This window comes from Helicoverpa armigera, chromosome 10, assembly GCF_030705265.1.
Source record: "Helicoverpa armigera isolate CAAS_96S chromosome 10, ASM3070526v1, whole genome shotgun sequence".
In the NCBI taxonomy this organism is placed as follows: Eukaryota; Metazoa; Arthropoda; class Insecta; order Lepidoptera; family Noctuidae; genus Helicoverpa; species Helicoverpa armigera.
The window spans coordinates 7,871,414-7,893,439 of NC_087129.1; the positions used below are offsets into that span (position 1 = coordinate 7,871,414).

Below are 22,026 nucleotides of genomic sequence, written 5' to 3' on the forward strand. Positions count from 1 at the left end.
AATATTTTTAATTTTTTAGAGATATATCAAGACTAAAGAATTTATTTAAGATATATTTCAAAAATGCATGTAATACCCTATTTTAATCTAAAAAGACCTGGTGTCTGTATTCCAAGTAACTTAACAAAACCGATCATCGATCATAACAAAATATCAATATGGCGGTTTTTGCATTCTGCGTACACGCGTATAAAAAGTAATAATACATAATAATTATTTGTTTTCCTTCGACCTGTTACTATATTAACGATGACATTTTCTATTAGGGTAAGTAGCACAATGTAACTATAACGATAACCAATGTTATAGTTACATGGTGCTATTAACCCTAATAGAAAATGTTATGAATATGATGCATATATATTTTTATAGCTATAGCTATGTAGGTAGTTCGGGGCCAATTTAGAGAGAGATGGCGCATTGACAAATAGGTTTGCATGATTATCACGCAAGAGGGCTCTCTTTTCCCTATATATTACTTTACTCTTTGCAGGGAACTGAAACATTGACTTATAACCACAGAACACATATACCGATACCACAGATTATATAATAGTTACTCTACGTAACCGATACCTACAATCTGCAGTGGCGCTTAAATGGCTGCCATTGCTAGGGTTGTACCGCTACCGGATTCGACAAGTATCGATATTGTATTCTAGTCAGGAGTACATATGTATTATGAGTCTTACTGGGTGCATAAAAATATAGATCTAACTATCACATTAACTTCACTGATACCAAATAACATAAAATCAACCAAATGGGAGGAGTCATTTCAGTAGGGCGATACCTTTTTTTTTTAATCAGAAATTATATATTATTAGAAATTATATTTCAAATAGCCCTATGAAAGTTTTTTCGAAACATCGGACTAGTTGCAGGGTGCCAAAGATTCCGCCTCATGAAGAAGAATCCGCAAGAAACGCAATAGATACTCTCTTAGAAAAAATAAAATTATTTACATGCGTTTTCAAGCTATTCATGAGAAAGTTATATAATACAAAACAATTTTAGTGCATACAAAATATTTTTATAAAATTTAAGAAATAATATGCGGTAACTAAGTTCTGAAGCAAATATTGCAACTTGCGCTCCGATTTGCTCGTCTGTACGGAGGCACTCCCGTGCCCGTGGTCGCCGTAAAAGCATCATGTGAAGATAAAATGAAAAACATATTATTTTCAATAAAATCCAGAATTTTATAATACGCTTTTTTAACTGCATTTTAAAACTTCTTATCTGTAAAATTAAGGATATATAAAAACATAAACTATTCCCTAAAAATATACACATATATTAAGAACGCAAGTAAAACCGCGAGGAAAAGCTAGTATTTAACTAAAGAACAAAATAATTTTATTTAAAATAATACACAACTCTGAGGGCTCAGTGTCAGTAAATTTTTTTAAAGCAGACTTATTAAGTGGATATTATATCGATACTATTATGACAACTGTACAGCACTATGCCAATATGACATTGACATGTATATGTGTTCTGTGCAACACATGTGCAACCAACACGGCGCCTCCATATGATTCCTATCTCGATGGTGCTGTTTATTTTTGCCATCAAAATATTTTTTTAGGTTCGTTATTAAGTTATGTATAAATTCGTTCTTCAAAAGGGATCCGAGTTTAATTAGCATTACAACATGAGTAGTTTTCATAAAACAAGTGATTCCCGCGTTACCATAGGTGGCACAAAAGTAAAAAACAGCTTACCGATAATTTCGTCTGGTATTCCATCGTTGGACCATGTTATTGGTAAGTAAACAGTTTTAAAATACATGCTAGAAATAAAGAATACAATTTCTATGTAACCTAAGACGACCCACTGGCCGTAACCTGCAACTTAACTCTCATCAGCTAGAGACACTTAATAACTATACAAATCCCAAACATGCTGTTGTTTACTTGCTTATTATTGGTTACTTCACAAGGACAAATTTTGTTAATACCAAATAATATGTTGTTATGGGGTTAATGCAGAGATATGCACTACATTGCAAACCTTTTCTTCTAGAAATTTTGAGTATATAATAGTTTTGAGTTATGTATATGGGTATATACATTGCATATTAATATTTGTTTTATATATTTTTCAGGTGGTGGTCTACCAGCGGGAAGCATTTTTGCTGTTGGTAAGTTTCATTAACCCAATAATGATATTATAAGGCACTTTAAAATATATAAATGGATAGCAAGGAAACTAAATTAAAAATGTAATAAAATGTATTACAATGTTTCAGAGGAAGATGTGCTAGCAAACTACAGCAAAATCCTTTTGAAGTATTTCTTGGCTGAAGGTGTTGCATGCAAGCATGATATCCTCATTGCATCAGCAGATGACAATCCAGAGAATATTGTGAGTAAATTATATTATTCCATCTGTATTGTATGTAATTAATTCCCTCTAACCTTACTTAACCATGTAGCTCAAAACATAGAAAGTCAATTATTTATTTAACTATTCACTAATTGAATTTTAATTGAAATATTTTCTCATAACGCAGGCAAAGGAATTACCACTACCAACCACAATTCCACAAGATGATGAAATAACATCCACAGCTGGCGACATAGATAAAATGAAAATAGCATGGAGGTATGAAGGACTCAGTCAAGTGGAGTCCTCTTTTGGCACCAATACTAATTTTGGTCACCATTTTGATCTAAGCAAACACATTGATGCTAACACAATTGATAATTGCAATATTAAATATTGTAATTTGGATATTGATAGTAAGAAGGTCAATGGTAAGTCTATCTAGTATATGTAAACTATTAAATGGAAAATTGTATGTAACTGGTTCTTTATAAGTATAGTTTTTTTTCTTTTTTTTAAGTGTTGAGGTGCCAATTAGAATTATTGTTAACCCACAAGAATATTCCCATGTGGATTCTCATAAATAGTTCTAACCCTTTTTTGTACACTAATAATTATTTTATATCTTTTTTCAGGTTTCAAAAATAGTCTGTATCATAATTTGCTGTCCAGCATCAAAGAATTAGTTTCTAAGGAAGAGTATCAAAGTAGTGTTAAGAAAAACAACAATATCTTAAGAATCGGTATTCACTCCCTGGGTTCTCCTGTATGGATGGCGATGGACTGTGACGATGAAGCCAGTGGGACATATGGGCAAGACCTGATTAAGTTCATGTATTGTTTGCGAGTTATATTGCGGGATACTAATGCTGTTGCATTTATTACCATTCCTGCACATCTGTTTGATGTATGTATTGTATATTTATGCTTAACTTTCATTTCTCTTGTTAATTGTATGCACAAGTTCAAAAATGTTTGTTACTTATTTCAGGATGATCACATAATGAAAAGGCTACTATACTCAATTGACAATGCAGTCAGAATTGAATCATTTGCTGGCTCAAGTCGTGAAACAAACCCAGTGTACAAGGATTACCATGGACTGTTTCATATCACCAAGTTGTCAGCCATTTACTCACTGGTGCCTTTTGTGCCACCCAGTCTTGATATGGCATTCAAACTGAAGAGGAAGAAGTTTGTTATAGAAAAGCTTCATTTGCCTCCAGGTATATTTTGTTTAATTATTCAACAAATATATATTAGTAAATACATTCACTATAAACTTCCTTAATTCTTGTAAAGTATATATGTGTCCATTCAGTAATAGTTTTGTCATTGTGTTTTAGAACTTCAAGAAACAAAGGAACGGGAGCAAGATGACATCACAGGCATACCAAATGTTAACTGTGGTGGATTCAAAAAGAAAGATATCGAATTTTAAAGTACATAAGTACATAGTTTAATATTGCTACATGCATAATAACTGTAAATAAAATATTTTTTTCTGAATATATTTACAAGTACAAACGGTTTATTGCTTTTTATTGGATGTTGCTGCGAGTTATGTCGCAATAACCGCAGTTGGTATTACCATAACGAACCTGTAATTCCACTGGTCAAACGCTGAGGCATGCATGAGCGACTCCTGCATTAATTTTAAACAAAAATGCCTTAATACTCAGTCACCCCACCTGTTCACCAGAGCGTATCTCCCTAAAACCGGCGAATCTATTCATCGCCCGTTTGTTTATTCACATACTCGCATTAGTTGTAACTATATCGCTTTGACCACATTTCTCCGTGTCAGATAACCTGTAGAATCTCGTGCCCTTTTATGAAAGAATACTCATAAATTAAATTTACCATGTGCAAAAACGACAGTGCTAAAGTGTTATTTGGATGTTTTAATACAATATTTTTTGTAAGTATTATACATTTCTATTTGATTACCGCCACTTTATACACTTGCTTGCCAGTGCTACATTTAAATATCTATATAGTTTTGTGAAAGCGAGGAAATAGAGTATTTAATTGCTATCTGTACCTGTGAAGCTATATAAATAACGTCATTCTATTTCTCTTTTAGGCATGTGGATTCTTAGAAGTGATATGTGGTTTTCTACTGCTGTGTGACTCTAAAAGAATCCTATTGTCCCGTCTACTGGCGGCTCCTGATGATGACTTGTTGACTCATCCTCCATTCTACTATCTGGCCCTCGCCCTGCTAGCCGCCGGACTGGCTATGTGCGGTGTGGGAGCCCTGGGTTGCTGGGCCACTTATATGCCAAGTTATGCTGTCCTAACTATTGCAAGTTTTACGTATTTTCTTATTTAATTTCCAATTAAGTTATTATTATACGCTTTCATAAGTGCTAGCTACTAGAATGTGCCAGCAGGTAATAAATGAAGTTCAATGACCGGTATATGCAATACGGTATTGCGCCCAAACTATTATTTTGTAGTGCCCATCAAACTAATGCAACTGTATAATTTTCTGTGATAAAAAACTCAGTACAATCGTTTACTGACTTGTAAAAAATCGAGGTTCCTGAAACCTGTTTGTGTTGCCAAAGTTGACTGTATAATATTTTGTCTAGGTGTTTTTAACTAATTGGAATTAGAGCCCATTTACATGGTGAAAGAATGTTTCTTATACAAACCAGTCAAATTGTCGTGACTGTGACTTAAGTGCAGGCACATGCTATAGGCACTAGGCACGTTGTGATCAAAGATATTAGGAGCTTTCTGTAGTTGTGATACATCATATAAATAAGTTATCTCTAAATTTAATTTGTGGATGATTGTTTCAGTACTTCCTGGTGGTCCTGGCGATGCTGCTGTGTGAGTGCGCGGGCGGAGTGCTGGCGGCGATCTGGCCGCGCTGCCTCGGCCTGCAGAGCTCGCGCGGCGGCGCTGTGGGAGCCCTGCAGACCTACTACGCCTTGCCCGACTTCGAACACTTCACTGCGGCTGTGGACTTAGCACAAACTGAAGTACGAATGATATTCGTTATTTCAATCCTTGTAATAGTTCAGGTAGCAAAGCTTAGTGGGCTCCTAGGAGTTTGTACGTGGAGAAACTGCTTAATGCATTTTGGTAAAGATTTGTTAATGAATGATTAAGCCATCTTCATACACATATAAAGTTTACAAATTCACCTATAAGTAAGGAATAATTAAGCAGAATAATGTAGACTTTAAAAGAACAATACTTATCGATCATTAGCCCCAACTCACCTTTTGTAAAGCTGTCTAAAATAAATCCTAAATATGGTTATTTCAGCTGCAGTGCTGCGGCATGACCGACGCCCGGAACTACGACATGTCTATCTGGCAGCTGCGGCGACTGGGCCCGCGCGGCATGTCGGTGCCGCTGAGCTGCTGTGTGCAGTACGAAGACAACGTGTCTTACCTCAACCCCGCGCCGGTCAACGCGTCGCGGTGCCAGGAAGTACAGCCCAACCCGACGTTTAGATATGTCCCAGTAAGTAAAGTTCAAGTTTAAAAGATGATAATTGATACATATATTATTCACTGGCATAAGGCGGTAACAAGCACAAGCATTCGCCTTCGGGTACAAGCATCTCTGCTCTCTCGTATGTCTTATGGTCGATTCTGAGAGCCTTAAAGGCCACGTTGCCTTATTGCTATAGGTATTTGCGTTTCCAAAGATATCCACATACTCCGTCTAAGGGTCAATGCCCACTGAAAGAGCAGCGGCCGGCAGCGGCCGTAAGAGCACGGACAATGTAAGAGCGCGGCCCGCCGCGCTCGCGCTCAATCCCTTGCAATTACGGCCGCTGCCGGCCGCTGCTCTTTCAGTGGGAATTGACCCTAAAACGTGAAAACTACTAATTGAAGTTTTCACATCCTTTAGGATATTGTGTACTTTCAGCTAGTAAGTAATATAATTTTATTATTTTCCTGTTTCAGGGCTGTTTAGTACCATTAGAAGACTGGTACCAACAACAGTACTTAATCCTAATGCTTGGTTTATTCGTCGTAGCTCTCTTCAAATTGGGAGTACTGCTAAGCACAATATTTTCGTGCATTCGACTCAGGAGGCGTAAGCAAATATTACAAGCATTCTCACTGAAGTCTTTAGACAGTAACACGAGCGAGAACGTTTATGAATGTAAACTCGGGACGGTACATGAGGAACCGATTACTGCCAAGTACATTCAACCGAATAACTTCTACAGCCCAAGAATACGTAACCCTAGGATTTTTCAGAACAAACCTAATGAGGTCGTATGAGAATTAGCAACGGAGATAAATGCTTTAGAGAGGAAGTTGGAAAAGTTTTCAGATTATTTGTATAAGCACCAAGCTGACTCTATCATGTGGTGATCAGATTATCAGCTGAAATAAAAACGTATTGCCAGCTCTATCTCGATTTTCGGAGATGTCTGTCAAAAATAATAAAGTACGAGATGTGTGCCATAACTTGTCCAGGAATATTTACTATTTTATAAGAGTAAAACATTCCTTCAATTTCATTTCTTTTCTACAGTATTTTCTCCGGTTATATACTATGATATAACTTCGTGTTCACTTAGTTTATAAGGTTAGAAATAAATAAAACACATTCACTCAATATGCAATATTATTTTCAAAAGAACGTTCAAAAATTGGTCCTAAAGTTAAAACATTATTAACAATGGCTCTGGAATGTTGCTATCATTCACAATAGTTGGTTTTATAGCTGTAAACTATATCAGAGAGCTAAACCTTCATTCGGTTGGATTTGATTTTGGATAATGATTTATATTTAATTTCATACCCATCTCTGGTATACATTGATCAAAAATTCCTAAGTTGTTTAACAACGGTTTTGTATTTACACTACTATAAAATAACGAAATGGGTGAATATGCATTCTCAAATACATATAAAATAATAAAAAGAAAATGCACTTATCAAGAACATGCTACACATTCGTTGAAAAAGTAAATAATAATGAAACCAACAATCTATTAATTCCAGAATCTCTCAAACCCCCAAACTAAAATGATACCATGAGATCCTTAACAATAACAATAATCTATGTATAATAATTGATACTATTTATAACTCTATTGACCATTGAGACCGACATCACAGTATAATCTACAATCATCTTAGGTACAGGAATGATCTTATTATATTCTTAGTTCATAAAAATTTACATTTTGCACTATTTTAATGAAACGGGTTGTCCCCGAGTCTGACAAACCAACAGAATGTGTTGTGGAATAACTACATATCAATCCGAATGTAGAACGGATGTCAGTGGCTGGGCCATTCTGTAGTAAAATAAGTAAAGCCGCACATTGGCCAAGTTTTAGCAGACGACAATGTAACTTAAACTTAGTTGCGTAATACGAGAACCGAGGTGATTAGCCACGTTTTTGGCATCAGGCAACACGCAATAGCAACGTTGTATTCAGGCGGATGTCGGATGTTTGCTGTCTATCGCAATCTTGCCATAATAATTAAAGCAATAAGTTGTTTCCTAAGCGACCAGTGATCCTCTAGCTTACCTTTTCACCGAAGGTCGCGTTAGCTACCGTCTTGATTACCAGCCAATCACCTCGACTTATATTAAAACCTATATTTTAAAATAATAGTCGGTATCTATTGCCCCATTTGTATCATTTGATTTTTCATAAATAAATTCATTAACGTAAATAAAATATTGTCTTTTGTGCTTTTCACCTTATAAACTACTATAAAATCTGCAATAAATATACATTAGCCTACTCTGCAGCTAAATAATAATTATCATAAGAAGAATAGAATGTCAGTTTCGTGGATACTCTGAGACTATTGGTAGTATATTTAGCTTATGTTTATTATTACAAACATTTAAAAATTAAAATATTTACAAAGGAATTATTAACAATAGTAAAAACTATAAACACTACGAAATTGATATTTTTCATAATAAATAGTCTACAAAAACAATGTGGTCCAAAATGTAAAGTGGCTTACTGTCGGTCACTTACAGTATAAGTAGGTTCTACTGGCCAAACTCCACTCGGGCCTTAAATTCCTGTGTAATAACTTTGGTCATCATTTGTTCCATATTGGTCGTACATTTGTATTTTTAGAAGGTATAATAAACACATTATGTAGACAAAACCCGAATATGATAAAGTCTAATTGACTTTAAAGTGGGTCAATTAGTAATTATATTACTCTAAAACGCACACATATAGCTGTGTAATAATTTAAAGGATGTCATTCAAAAAGGAGTTGTCTAAGGAGTTGAGCAGCTCCTGCGCGGTGAGATTGCTGGCGTCCGTGGAAGGCATGTTGTCGAGGAAGTCAAGGTTGAAGTCTGTGGTTTGTCCTGTGAAGGAAGACGTGTTGTGGAGCGACGGGAACGAATGCTGCGAGACGTTTCCGTTCTGGCTTTGCATAGGCCCGTTCTGCGACATCATGGAATTCTGTTGCATGTTGCTCTGCGGATGCATGGGTCCCTGTCCCTGCATGGGCCCGTTCTGCATGGGGCTGCCCTGGTGGCCCATACCCATGCCGCCTTGTTGCATCGACATGCTCTGTGACTGGCTCATGTGAATATTTGGCATCTATAAAAAACAGAAATGTTAATATTTTCCTGAAATCCTATTTTTTTCTTAAAGATTGATGAAAATAATGAAATTTTAAATCTTACCTGTCCTTGCACACTCATCATCTGGTTTTGTTGCATAATGAGATGAGACATGGGCGACTGTTGCTGATTGGAGGCCCTGGAATATAAAAATAAATAATAATAACCATACAATACATACATAAAAACATTACAGTAAAATTAAAATTCTATCTTGTAATTATATTTTTCTAAGAGGGCAATACATACCGTTGTTGTTGCTGGTGTTGCAAGAGCTGTTGCTGTTGCAACCGCGCCTGCTGTAGCTGCATCTGTTGCTGCTGTTGTTGCGTCATGCCGCCCATTGTTCCCATACTGAAGCCTAAAATCAATAATCATCATTTAATAAACTTATACTGACCTACACAATCGAAAAAAACGTCACGTCTCCCACATCCAAAGGAGATTGCCACGGGGCAGGTCCCTTTTGTGGTATCGTGTGCCTGAATGGAATAATAACCTAAAAATATTGTTTATTTTTTTGTTTCCAAATTATTTTTTATACAATTTCTTTCACCCTGGGAATAAAGTTAAAATTAATTAATAGTTAAACATTACGTCGACATCCGTTTGATTGGTAAACAAAAAAAAGTTGCCAGATATCAAATAACTATTGAAAATTACGTATTTTAATCAATAGAGTAATCGATATCAAAACAAAACAGTTATTAAAAATAAAAAAATACAATTATTTTTAATTATTATTCTAACTATATTCATGATAAGTCTATATTGTTGAACAGATAAGATAAGATAGATAAGATAAGAGCGATTTTAAATTAAAATAAAAGCCTTACGTAATTTAAAAACTTAAATCGATTTATTAATGATTAAATATAATTGCTCTGGCAACATTTACTTGCGCATGTCACATCACTTTGACGTTCGTTCGTTGTGTGTTCGTGATTGCTTTGTATAATACGTTGAGTTTTGAATTCCGTATTTACTTAGTTATTATTTACGATACGTGCCTTTCTGCTACCACCGAGTTGAGCTAATAAGTTCCTCGCGTACTTACTTTATGTTTTGTGAGATAATTGACTCCTCTTTGTGAGATATTGACTCTAAGTGCTTGACTCTTGTTTGTGCTGTTCTTTGTGAGATAAAGTGCTATTCTTGGAGAACAATTTGACTCTTAGTGAAATCCTTGTGTGATATTGAACTCCCGAACTGTTTTTGTCAGAACTATGTCTACCCCAGCCAGAAGTCGGGCACACCGCCTGTCTTACCGACGCTGTATTAACTGTTCCCTTTTACTAGCGTCTAATTTACGCCGGTATACAGTTGAGGAGTTGAACGAGCAAATGACAGTTCTTCTACGAACTTGGACAACGCCTACACCTGTAAGTTATCGTGTGCATAAACAATAATAATTATTGTGGACAATATAAATATAGTGGTTAAATGCATTATGCAAACTCAAAATAACATTTGATTAGAGTAAACTTAGCACTGTAAACTTAGTTCTTTATGAGAGTTTATGTATTTACAAGTTTAAGCAGTTATAAATATAGAATAGTATAGAATATAATCTTTTCCAGGTAACGTCAGATGATATCCTATGTATTGAATGTTATTTGCTGTTGCAAGAAAGGATATTGTCAAATATAACTGGATCCCACGAGGATATATCACCTGCATATGGTCACTTAAATGTTTGTTATGGATGTGGTATCTCTGTTGCAAGTCGGAGAACCCACAGAGTTGAGTTAGACTGTCCACAACGTAGCATGATTTTAAGATGGACTTTAGCACATCTGGTGAGTATTATTTAATAACATTCTGTATCATCACGCCTATAATCCCCAATCACAAGCGTGACGACGATTAGGCAGAGGTGTACCTAACAGTACACAATACATTTTGTCAGTTATGTTCTAAGTAATAACGGTGAGACCATGCAATCAACCAGGCACAAACCCAGTATTCCAGGCTCTTCTGGTTACTACTCATGAAATCTTAATGGAAATACCCAGAAACCCAATCCTGGAACTGAACCTGAGATCTCATACCCTGCAATTGTGTTTAACATTTTCTAAATAATGTTTCAGAAAAATGCTGCATAGTTTATTTCTAATTGATGCTATTTTTATTCATATGCTTGCACAATAACAATATAGGGTTTGGTACCTATTCTGATATTCACTAATACCAACTATTTCATTTTAGGTTCCACATTTACAAAAGTGTGCATTCCTTGCTGGTTAGCAGCAACTCGAGACGAGGCGTTTGGAGGTTCAAGATTCAAACAGACCTGCAAGGGTCATGGATGCAGCTCTATCTTCATTAGAAGACCCGAGATACCTGAACCACCTCCAATGCCAGCTCCAACATCTCAACCACAACAAGCATTACGAGTTCAATCTAAGATTAACTCAAAAGTATAAACGAGTTGCTGCAGCTCGTCACTGTATGTTTGTAGGCTGTGATAATGATGAACGTCTTTTAGTACCTATGACTATAAAGGAACTGTTGTTATTGCAGTACAATATATATATACCTTTAAATGCTAGAATCTGTCATCACCATTTATATAGCAATCAGTGGGATGAACTGACTACCAACCTAAATGACTTTACTAGCTTTCAAGTTGATGATATATTTTCCATACTGGAAAGAGCTTCTCAAAGAAGTTTAGATTTTAATAATATTGCAGCAATGGATGCACATTTACGCCATTATTGGCTGGGACTTACAGAGATGCAGTTTAATGAAATATTAAATAGCCTTCCTACTTTACATAATAAGGTTAGAAATCCTAGCCTTGCATTAAGCACATTTCTTGTTAAACTTAGGACAGGGGACAGCAACCAAAGACTGGCAACTCTTTTCAATTGCCACGATCTACATTAGAAAAAAATGAACATTGTTAGGGAATGTTTAAAAGAACATTTTGTACCAATGCATTTGGGAGTTAATCACACTAATATACAAAATGTGGCCTCACGTAACAGGACTATTCCTGAAGGTCTATTCGGAGACAGTAGCATGGCTCCAGATTCTAAACCTGCTATTGTCATATGTGATGGTACATATGTTTATGTACAGAGTAGTAGTAACTACAAATATCAGAAACAGACATATAGTCTACACAAATATAATAATTTGGTTAAACCCTTTTAATCACATGTTGTGATGGATATATTTTAGAGTGCATTGGACCATATGAAGCAACAAAAATGACTCGACAATCATGAGTGATCTATTTCGTAATGAAAGTGGTCCAATGCGCTCATTTTTAGACAGGGGATGTCTTTATATTGGATAGGGATTTAGAGACGTGATCCCTGAACTCCAAAGCTATAATTATAAAACATACATGCCTGAGTCATTATTGGAAGGTGAATTTCAATTGACCACTGACCAAGCAAACAAGTCTAGGTGTGTGACTATGTGTAGATGGGTAGTTGAAATTGTAAATGGTCGCATCAAAAGAGACTACAAACTGTTTCGACAAGAATATTTTAACAGAGCATCAACACACCTTATGGATGATTTTAAAATTGTTTGTGCCCTTTTGAATAAATTCCACCCAACAATTGAAGATAGACCTGACGCTGCAGAGTATGTGCAAATTGCTCAGGCGAGATTAAACAGTAGTAATTATTTGGGGGAATTTATTCGAAGGGATAACATCAATAGGAGACGTACGGTTTTCCAAAACATAGACAGCAATGCTCCCCATTTAGATCATTTTCCAAGATTAACTTTAGATGATTTAAGAAGATTTGCATTGGGATCTTACCAATTAAAACAGGCTAGATCCTATTATGGGGAGCACATAAGAAGTAATGGTACTTATAATGTTGAAGTAAGCAATGATGTCTTGGAAGAGGATTTGCCCTTAATATTGGGTCAAAATAATTATTTAATTAGGACTAGAATTAAGTCCCGCCATGTGAGCCATAAAACATATTACTCTTATTTGTTGATAAGTAGAGATGAAGATCGGGCAAATTCTTTAGAAAGTATCATTGCTTACTATTGTAACTGTCTAGTGGGTAACCGTACGGTAGGGTGTTGTGCTCATACTATGACAGTATTGTGGTATTTAAGCTGGGGCCGCTTCAACAATGTGAGTGCTCCAGCTCAATCTTTGGACGAAATATTTTATGAAGAATAAATAGTTTATTCATGTTTTGTTTTTTATTTCCCTTGCTATTACTAAAATAATAATAACTATCAATAACGGTAATTATGAGTCTATACTAATATTATAAAGAGGAAAGATTTGATTAGGTAGGCTATAATTTATCCGGGTATGGAAAGGTGTTCCCGGGGACGCGGGTGTAACCGCGGGAAACACATAATAACAATTCCATTACTTTATGCATAAATAGAGACATAATTCCATGGTACTGCTATTTACAGTACATATTTCTATGCTCATAGTGATCTATAGTCCATGTCAATTTCTAATTATAACCTATATTCTTAAAACAGAAAAATAATGATATCTCTTGAACCAGGGTGAATAAATGAAAAAAGGTTTCTGATTATGAAAATGCAATGTTTTTCCTATTAGTTAAAATAAAAATCTTCAGGGCACAAACATTTTTCACTGGGACCCAACTTCCCTTACAAAACGGGCAATCTCCTTTTGCTCATAATCGAACTCAAACTTGGGAAAAGTATTTTTTTTAACGACGTCAAACATCATCAAAAGACCCCTCCCGCTGTGGGTTAGCAGCGGTGAGGGAGTGTCTTACTGACTAAAAACCGTCGTGTTCCATCGTAGGCCTTTTATGCCTACAATTCTACATAATTTATTTTCATCATAATTTTATTTCCCACATCTGATAGTATGCACAGACTTTTATGGCTGTTAAACAGAAGTTCCTATTTTATCCAACTGAAGTACTCCGGTTCTGTAAGCTCCTAGCAGTTTAAAATCAAGCAAATAATGACCTTGATGGTGATGCGGGAACTGTTGGCGGGAGGCCTGCTGCTGCATGAGCACGTGTCGCCAGTCGGGCGCGTAGGGGCGCGCGTGGTGGAAGGCGCGCGGCGCGGGCGGCCGCCGCACGCCGCCGCCCGCCGGCCCCACGAACCGCGCCTTGTACTCCGGCGGCGGCGGCCGCATCTGTTGCTGCTGAGCGCGGAGCATCTGCTGCTGTTGTTGTTGCAGCATCTTCGCTTGCTGCTCCCGCGATATGCCGGCTGCTGCCACGCCTAGAATGAACGAACAATTAGGTTGTGGATCTTGGATAATTAAATTGAATTCAGGGCTATATTTAGAGATGTCCAGGCCTACCACTTATTCTCAAGAAAAAAAATAAGGTGGCGAGAGCAAGTGTCAATAATTTAGCCGGTTGCAAAGCCTTTTGTCATCTTCTGCTTAGATTTTCTCTAAATAGGCGTGAACGATAATGTAGATGGTTTCCGCGGGGGTTCTCGCGTATTCAAGCATGTACCCGGATCATGTGGCGGCACATTTGTGCCATGAATTTTCGGCAGTAATATGGAGCCGCCATTAAGATCTCCTTTTAATGAAAACGATATTTGCCCTACATTATAGAGTGTCCAAATAAATTAACTGACCAAGTGGCGGGCCGCCTTGTTGCGACTGCTGCTGCTGCGGAGCGCCCTGCGGCCTCGCGCGCATCGCCTGCGAGAAGTTGATGCTCTGCGACTGCGATACCGAGTACGTGTCACATCCGCTACCTGCAAACAATAATAGAATAAACTATAGGTTCAACAAAGTTAACTTTATGAAACACGTTAATAAATAGACTATAGTGAGGACAAACTTGAGATAACTTTTTATCGATCATGGTAAAGGTCATTCAAGGTGTTCCAAGTTCATATGCTAAATTAAAACTTCTTTCTATAAAGCAACATCCTTAGTAACCCACTCAGGGTTGGTACGTCGCTATTACAACGGAGAGAAAAAATAAAGACAGCCCTTTAATTAAAAAAAAAGGCTTATCGGATTCGCTCTATATCTAAGAACATATTGAACTTCAAAAACACAAATAAACCAGCGACCAGAATAATCAATACTAAAGCTCGAAATATGTAGCCGAACACCCACTCAAGAATGTTAATAAAATGTAGATACATGTATGTATGTGAGTGCATCATATTGCAAGTGCAAAGCGCAGTTCGCGTAGTGCGTAGGTAATAAACACGTCAATCTAATGTCATCCTCATCCGAGGTGCGCAAGTTGGCGCATTCTCGCAGAGCGTCAACCTCGGCCCTCCGCCCCTCGACCACTCACCACGCGAATATACCAAAACATATCTACAGAAGATCCATATACCACATAAGGGCAGATCGAGTCATATGTCAATTTCTGCTTATTCATTATGATACGGCCTATAACGTTATTCTTGCACGGATAAATGGAGTAGCTTAAGCTACTAGATTAATCTAATATTCGATATTATTATCAACGTTATTAGATTATAAGGACCATGAAAAGGAGTAACTATATCGTAAAGAGTGTTGTTACTTATTGTTATTACGTAATCCTGAAGGCTTCTCCCATCCTGACTGTTAACGAGCTAACTTTATGAAGCTTCCGAGAAAAACTATCCTATTTCAATCTCAAATTCAATCAAATCGTTTCACCCGTTTTATAGTAACAGTCAGACATAGTTACTATGATACAATTTAGTAAGGATTTTATTAAGCGCTGTTATTGGATGACTAATGTAGTGCATATGTAGCACAAAATGTGGCAGTAAACCTTCTGGTCGTTCTAATTTTACAGTGGCGCCACATACACCACCTTGCATTTACACACACGCTATCACTTAACACAACAGCATAAAGATGTTAATACTTTGATAGGGCCGCATACCATAAACCGAGTGCTTGTAACTTATGTACAATGTGTCCAAAGCGCATGTGTGTTATATTATGAAAAATAAACTTAGCACGCGAACTTTCATTGTTTTTTAATACTTATTTACACCTGGCTATTTTACTAGATAGCTATCGATTGTTACAAGTAGTAAAGTTCTGTAAATATATGCAGAAACCATTTTTACGCCCATATTATCAAACCTGAACGAAAAGCCTTTTGTGAAAATTCAATTACTTCTTATAAAAGGCGGATTGATTACGATAATTCAAATAGAACTTAGTTTTCCCTTGAGGCGGGCAAATACCTCTGTAACACGATACAATCTTGATAGCTAACATTGCTAGCTGAGATTTTCAACATCGAGGTTCTCGAGAAATTCTAGTTTATGTTCTAATAGTAAATCAGTTAATATTTTCATAATTACTACTAAAGTATAACGAATATAAACAACACACACTCAATGACTATCCTCAATATCAATGGGCCGGAATTGAATCATCGTTTTTAGCATATCATTAGCATGACTGCGCAACGAAGTATTAAGAGAACGATAAGTAGCTACGATATCTGATAGAAATAAGCCAAATATAAGCCTATGGTAATTGTAGATTAGATTAAATATTTAATTCAATTATAAAAGGTCCGAATAACCGAAACCTAAACGAATCCTTCTGTCTTTTTTACATGTCTGTACATTTTGTACACAGAGATGAAATGAAGCGAGTTTCCAAGCGGAGTTCGTCCCGTATGGGTATGACCTCCGCGAATTGATCGATCTGCGAAGGTCGCACCTCTGAGGGGTTTTTCGTTCGCTTTGTTGTGAGCACTTACTTTGATGGTGTTGCGGTGACGGCGTGCCTTGGTTGTGGAAGCTGGCGTACATGCCTTGCTGAGCTGCCACGGACACATGCCCTCCGCCGCCGCCGCCGCTCACTTGCATGTGCTGCGCTGCTGAAACCTGATACAAACATATATATTTTAGAGTCAAAGCTACTTGGACAATTAATTGATCCTTTGGCAGAAAATCGAGAATGACCGAGAAGCATCTGGTGTGAACCTATGAATTTTAAAAGTGTTTTTGAACAGACGCTAGACGCAAGTGTTTGGGAAATAATCAGGAATTAGCCTATGATGACACTGTTCGATTTTTATTAATTCGTCTTTGTTTCCTCCTCTTAGGTTTTGCTATGTTTGCTTCTCATAATCATGATACCTACTGTTAGAGCATTTTACAGCTGTTAGGTTCGTATTGGCCAATAGACCGCACAGATGAAAAAACTAATTTACATAACCTAACACGTGAGTTTTATTAATTTACAAGTCACATTTAGCAGGTAGGTACCTATTTGCATTTGAGTTCATGAATTGAAAATTTTTGTAAAGAAGCACGTTGTTAAGTTCCCATAGAGTTTTCTTTGATGAAACCCTATAGGTAGAGGTTGCAAATTTTTTTGTTACTTAGAAGCCTACGAAAAACTTGTTCATGAAATTAGGCATCCAGTAAATACTTGTGAATATTGGATACCCAAAGAACTGTAATTACATAATTATGTGATTGTAACAATGGACTTTATGTTACATAATAATTAGGTATGTGTATGAAATATTGATTTGCCACGGGACCACGTTTCGTAATCGTTTACCATTGCCAGTCCTCCCTTAGGTGAACTCGATTCAGCGTAGCTTTACAATGGCATAGCAACAAGCCTCTCGAATCGTTTGGGAGTTTAACTTACTTTTGCCAATTTTTCAGTTGGACTGAACCTTCGCATGAAGTCAAGCATAATCTTTATGACGTTTGGCTACGAGTGCACTCATTGAAGGGAAACCTTCACATGCCACAGCTGCACCTTCGCCACTCAAGCGGAAAAGTTGAACATGCAATGCGCAATAACCTATCTTATAGTATTACAATTCACGACACAACGTTTTGAGCTCCTCTTAATCTTCTTCGCATACCGTGGACACTTGGTTAACGATCAGTCCAATTCGCAGGAACGCCATAGGCAGATAATCGTTAGTCGGTATTACCACAGTATTTAAGAAAATGGTAATCACCTTTTAAACCTGATCAGGAACTAACTCATATCCAGCCAGATACGCAAATGTCAAAAATTACAAAAGGAAAATATTTTTCCCAAAAGCGAAACCTGCTGAGTAAACGGTTGACAATGTCATTTAATTAAATTGGAATTGTGTTGGCCTCATGCCTGACGGGCTTTGGGCCAAAATGACACGAAGAAGGTAGAAAATGCACAGGCTAGCTAGGCTAAGTAGAACAAATAAACGTAATGTTAAGTAATGAAAACGTCCATCCAAGCCATGGAATCATACCTCTATATGTTGAAAAATTAAATTCCAGTTATGACCTCACAAACTGCTAAGTGAAATCAATATAATTAGGCTCTGTTAAAATAGAGTGGCATGAAAACTACAGTTACTATGTAGTTAACCTGGCGCAAATGAATACCAGCAAAACATAGTACAAGGCGACCGAACTCATCTCGCGATTGCGGTGCGCCCTTCCGTATTTTATTTTTTACAATCTTGTATCTCATGAGGAGCATTCGCCTGCTGTAAATACCTACCTATAGAGGTAAGATTAGATTTTGCATATAACGCTATTCGACTGACGGACATTCGTTGCTCGAAAACGCATATCCAATATTCACTGCAGTTATTATTGGTTGATCATTTTAGGTTGAGCACCGTGATGCTAAGAATCGAGCATCGAGCTTCCTGATATTACGAACATGATGCGTTATATAGCGCGAGCAAATGCTCTTGGGAGAGAATAACTTGAGAACGATACATTCAGGTTTAGCGAATATGTCTATGAATTTAGAGTTCTGATAGAAAAAAATTCAGAGAACTACATTAACTTCATCGAAATAATACTCGTACAAATAAAATTATATAACAATTTATTTGAGAAGCAAATAAGTTTGAATTGTTGAATGCAGTGTTATGTCTACTTCCTTAAATATTAATTTATGAAGTGAAGGTGGTATAAGTGGATTGAGAGATCGATTAATGAGTTTATGACACAACATTGGAGCGGCAAGCAGCGATGACAGCTGCCATTCTGGCGGAGGTGAACACACGTCACCGTCGCGCTCGAGCCTCGACGCACGGCAAACCTGTTTGGAACGGTCCGTCCGCCTGCACCCGCAATTTTTGTTGTTCTCCAACAATATCATATCGTTCTAAGTCCGCTAACCCGTATGCTGTTTGCACTATTGTCAAGCCAGACGACCTAACGGCATCGCTCTTATCCATCCGTACATCATTTTTTCGTATGACCCAAACCTGAGAATTGTTATCAAGAACGCAGGTAGAAACACTGTGTTGGGAATTACCTTTGAATGTTGAGAACGAACAGCTCTACAACATTTATACAATCTTATTTTGCTTTTAAAGCAGCAAAGGATTTTTATTTATTCTTTTATTTTTGAATTGACTCGTCTGCTTTAAAAAATCTTTGTGAATTTGATGTAGCTCTGAACAAATGATTGTTTGAAGAGCCAATCAGTGCTGTGTTCGTATTATTACGAGTATGTTGTGCATTTTAATCACTGTTTGTTGACGATGACAATACATGATGACGTTCAATGCCTTCATTAGGAAATATTTCTGAAGACATAATCATTATCAGTTTACGTACTTTGAAATCATCTATGAACAACAGACAGCATACGCGTAATATAGAATAAATTATGTTGGTGTGATATTGCTATGGAACCTTCATCATGTCCTCTAACAGTTCTCAGAAATGCATTAAAATGCTGAAATGACATCATGGCATGATGATAGGGAAATAGGAAAACCATTAGTATCGTTGGAGAGAATTTTCCGTGAAACCACTGATTGGATTATTTTTTCAAAGATGTAACTTGAGATAAAAAGATTGCAGTATTGGTAGTTTGGTGTTAGTAAAACAAGTGTCTTGAAGTTTGCACGGAATCGACCACTCTTGCAGACTCTTGCTCGCGAGCAACTTTATAAAAATTCCCAATAAAGAATCTAGTGGCCAAGTTTATCATATAATCATTCAAAAAGAAATCTATAAATTGTAAAAACGGTATCGAAATTCGTTGGCGTTTAGTCGACTTTTCCTTTAAACTATGCTCGTTATAAGGGTATATTTTAAATATAGATCTCCGATATTGCTTTAAAGGCCAAAGGATGTCGTTGGGAAGGGAGCCTCAGGTATGACGTCACGAGCCCCTGGGTTCGTCACCGGTACTCGCTGGCTGCGGAAATAGATCGGCCCACGCGCTTTCGTCACTTACGCCCACACGTACCGATACAGACAAAAACTTTACTTACTATGTATATCTGAAGGACTTTCCAATTAACTGTAATTCAGGTTTCTGTCTAATATAGCATCTATTAGAGAGAGCGGAAATACCAATATAAGCAATTAGAACGAGTTTTCTTATACTTTGATCGTTGATTTAGAGGGATTAGATTTAGATCCGCATCGAAGAAGATACTAAATCTTCTTCGATGCGGATCTAAATCTAATCCCTGTAAGTATTCCAAACTATATCCTCTACAAACACACGGCGTATTTCATTGACTTAAGAGCTTTCTGAATGTATGTAGCTACATGTAGTGAACGCGACATTGTGTTTGAGAGAGAAGGGCTTATAATTACGGGAGAGGCGAGGTGTTGGGCGGGTGCGACACGTGGCTCGATTACTCCCGGTCTCAGTACAGGAAGCTATCGGGCCCTACTCTTTTTATTCCATTCATTCTCTAGTGTCATCGGCCGTGTCGCCGCCACGACTTTCGAAACAACTGAGATTTAAATGTGATACATATTGTTCTAATAACACATGAAACCAGATTCTGCGCCGACTCATGAATACTCTGACCTTGTTTTGAGTGGATATGTTATGTCATAAAACCATTTGAAGTAATACACAAAAATACTCGAATAAGGTCACTTTAAGCCATTTTTTGTGCATATCCTTTATGGAATGGAAATTTATTTGCAGAAAGATACAGTAGACGTTGTTTTTCAATAAGTTTTTTATTAGAACGTAGATACACTGTAATATTGTAGAGACGATAAATATGAACATGACTTCAGTACATATAGCTTGGGTTCCTGTCTTAGTAAGGGTGATACGTAGATATATTGGCCGCCATAGTTTTAGATCTAGTAGGTTATCTCTGGCAACAACATAGAGATAAATTCATGATGAGGTCATGATTCAAGTCGCAGGTCCGTGAAATGTTTAATTACCCCGCCATTCTCGCCGAGGCTCCGTGTGGCAATCATACCTATACAGTATGGCCGTCACGCCATTGATCGTCGAGAGGTTAAGCAGAGACATACTTTTAACATAACATTTTGGTAAACGCCTACAGTTTTTTCGATAACAGTTTTAAAACTAATCAAATATCCAGTTCATTAATTAATTCGCAGACGTTACGTATGAAATCATCCCTACTACTGTTCTAAATGCGAAAGCAGCTCTATTTCTATGTTACGCTTTCTTGGTAAAACTGCTGAGCCATGTTGATGCCCTCAACTAAATATTCTGTATGATTTTTCCTAGCTAGGTATAGATAATTCTGGGATAGACAGGCTGATTTGTCGGGTACCTGAGTGGGTACGAGTGAAAATCGCACTACACAAGATATAGAAAAAGATCATAATAAGCTATCAATTTTACATCATTGGTCGAGGGCTGACAAACAATTTCGAAGCTTTTAGTCTATCAAGGCTGTCAAAACGAAGCCTATTTGTGTGTGCCTGTAGCTTCATAGCTCAAGGTTTAAAATGATCAACGGTGTAAATTAAAGTTCGAGAGATTTTCCCAGTGCAAGCTACCGGCAGAGATGATATGAATTCAATCTTCTAGTAATTTAGCACCGTGTTATGAAGCCATATTTTTTCCATTAAAGCGAAAGAGCCCACACAATTTCCAAGATGTCGATTTTTAAACTGTAATATTTCTGATACCAGATGACTTTTCTAAAATCCAATGACATAAAATGAAACATAAAATACGTAGAATAAAAGTGCTGCTAATATATAAGATGAGAATTTTCCTTCTTCAAGATGATGGAGATACATGGGAAAACTATCTTTTTATAGCGCTGTATACTTCTGAAGTATTTAGTCGAGATATTTGTTTGAAGTTATCCTACTGTATATTCATAATGTTCTATAATATTAGTGTATGTACACTGACTTGTTTACAGTGGACGGCCTTTAAGTAAAACATGTGGCTTT

General features: G+C 36.9%; 3 protein-coding genes across 3 annotated transcripts in view; 2 read left to right on the forward strand and 1 right to left on the reverse strand.

Annotated features, from left to right (window-relative positions):
* The first annotated feature begins 1,505 nt into the window (after window positions 1–1,505).
* LOC110372262 (elongator complex protein 4) lies at window positions 1,506–3,859 on the forward strand. The gene is made up of 7 exons (XM_064036708.1): window positions 1,506–1,769; window positions 2,111–2,146; window positions 2,255–2,370; window positions 2,519–2,762; window positions 2,967–3,238; window positions 3,323–3,557; window positions 3,678–3,859. The coding sequence occupies exons 1-7, from the start codon at window positions 1,658–1,660 to the stop codon at window positions 3,770–3,772; spliced, it is 1,110 nt and encodes a 369-aa protein (XP_063892778.1). The 5' UTR covers window positions 1,506–1,657; the 3' UTR covers window positions 3,773–3,859.
* Window positions 3,860–3,869: 10 nt separating this feature from the next.
* LOC110372263 (tetraspanin-9) lies at window positions 3,870–7,267 on the forward strand. Its single transcript, XM_021328863.3, has 5 exons — window positions 3,870–4,252; window positions 4,418–4,639; window positions 5,142–5,324; window positions 5,614–5,814; window positions 6,264–7,267. The coding sequence occupies exons 1-5, from the start codon at window positions 4,196–4,198 to the stop codon at window positions 6,585–6,587; spliced, it is 987 nt and encodes a 328-aa protein (XP_021184538.2). The 5' UTR covers window positions 3,870–4,195; the 3' UTR covers window positions 6,588–7,267.
* Window positions 6,919–22,026, reverse strand: part of LOC110372264 (neurogenic protein mastermind) — a 30,882-nt gene continuing 15,774 nt past the window's right edge. Inside the window, exons 4-9 of the mRNA XM_021328864.3 lie at window positions 16,608–16,734; window positions 14,506–14,628; window positions 13,873–14,136; window positions 9,175–9,286; window positions 8,989–9,064; window positions 6,919–8,902 (exon numbers count right to left, since the gene is read on the reverse strand). Coding sequence (XP_021184539.2) covers window positions 8,543–8,902; window positions 8,989–9,064; window positions 9,175–9,286; window positions 13,873–14,136; window positions 14,506–14,628; window positions 16,608–16,734 — 1,062 coding nt within the window. The 3' untranslated portion in view covers window positions 6,919–8,542. The remainder of the gene's footprint in view (window positions 8,903–8,988; window positions 9,065–9,174; window positions 9,287–13,872; window positions 14,137–14,505; window positions 14,629–16,607; window positions 16,735–22,026) is intronic.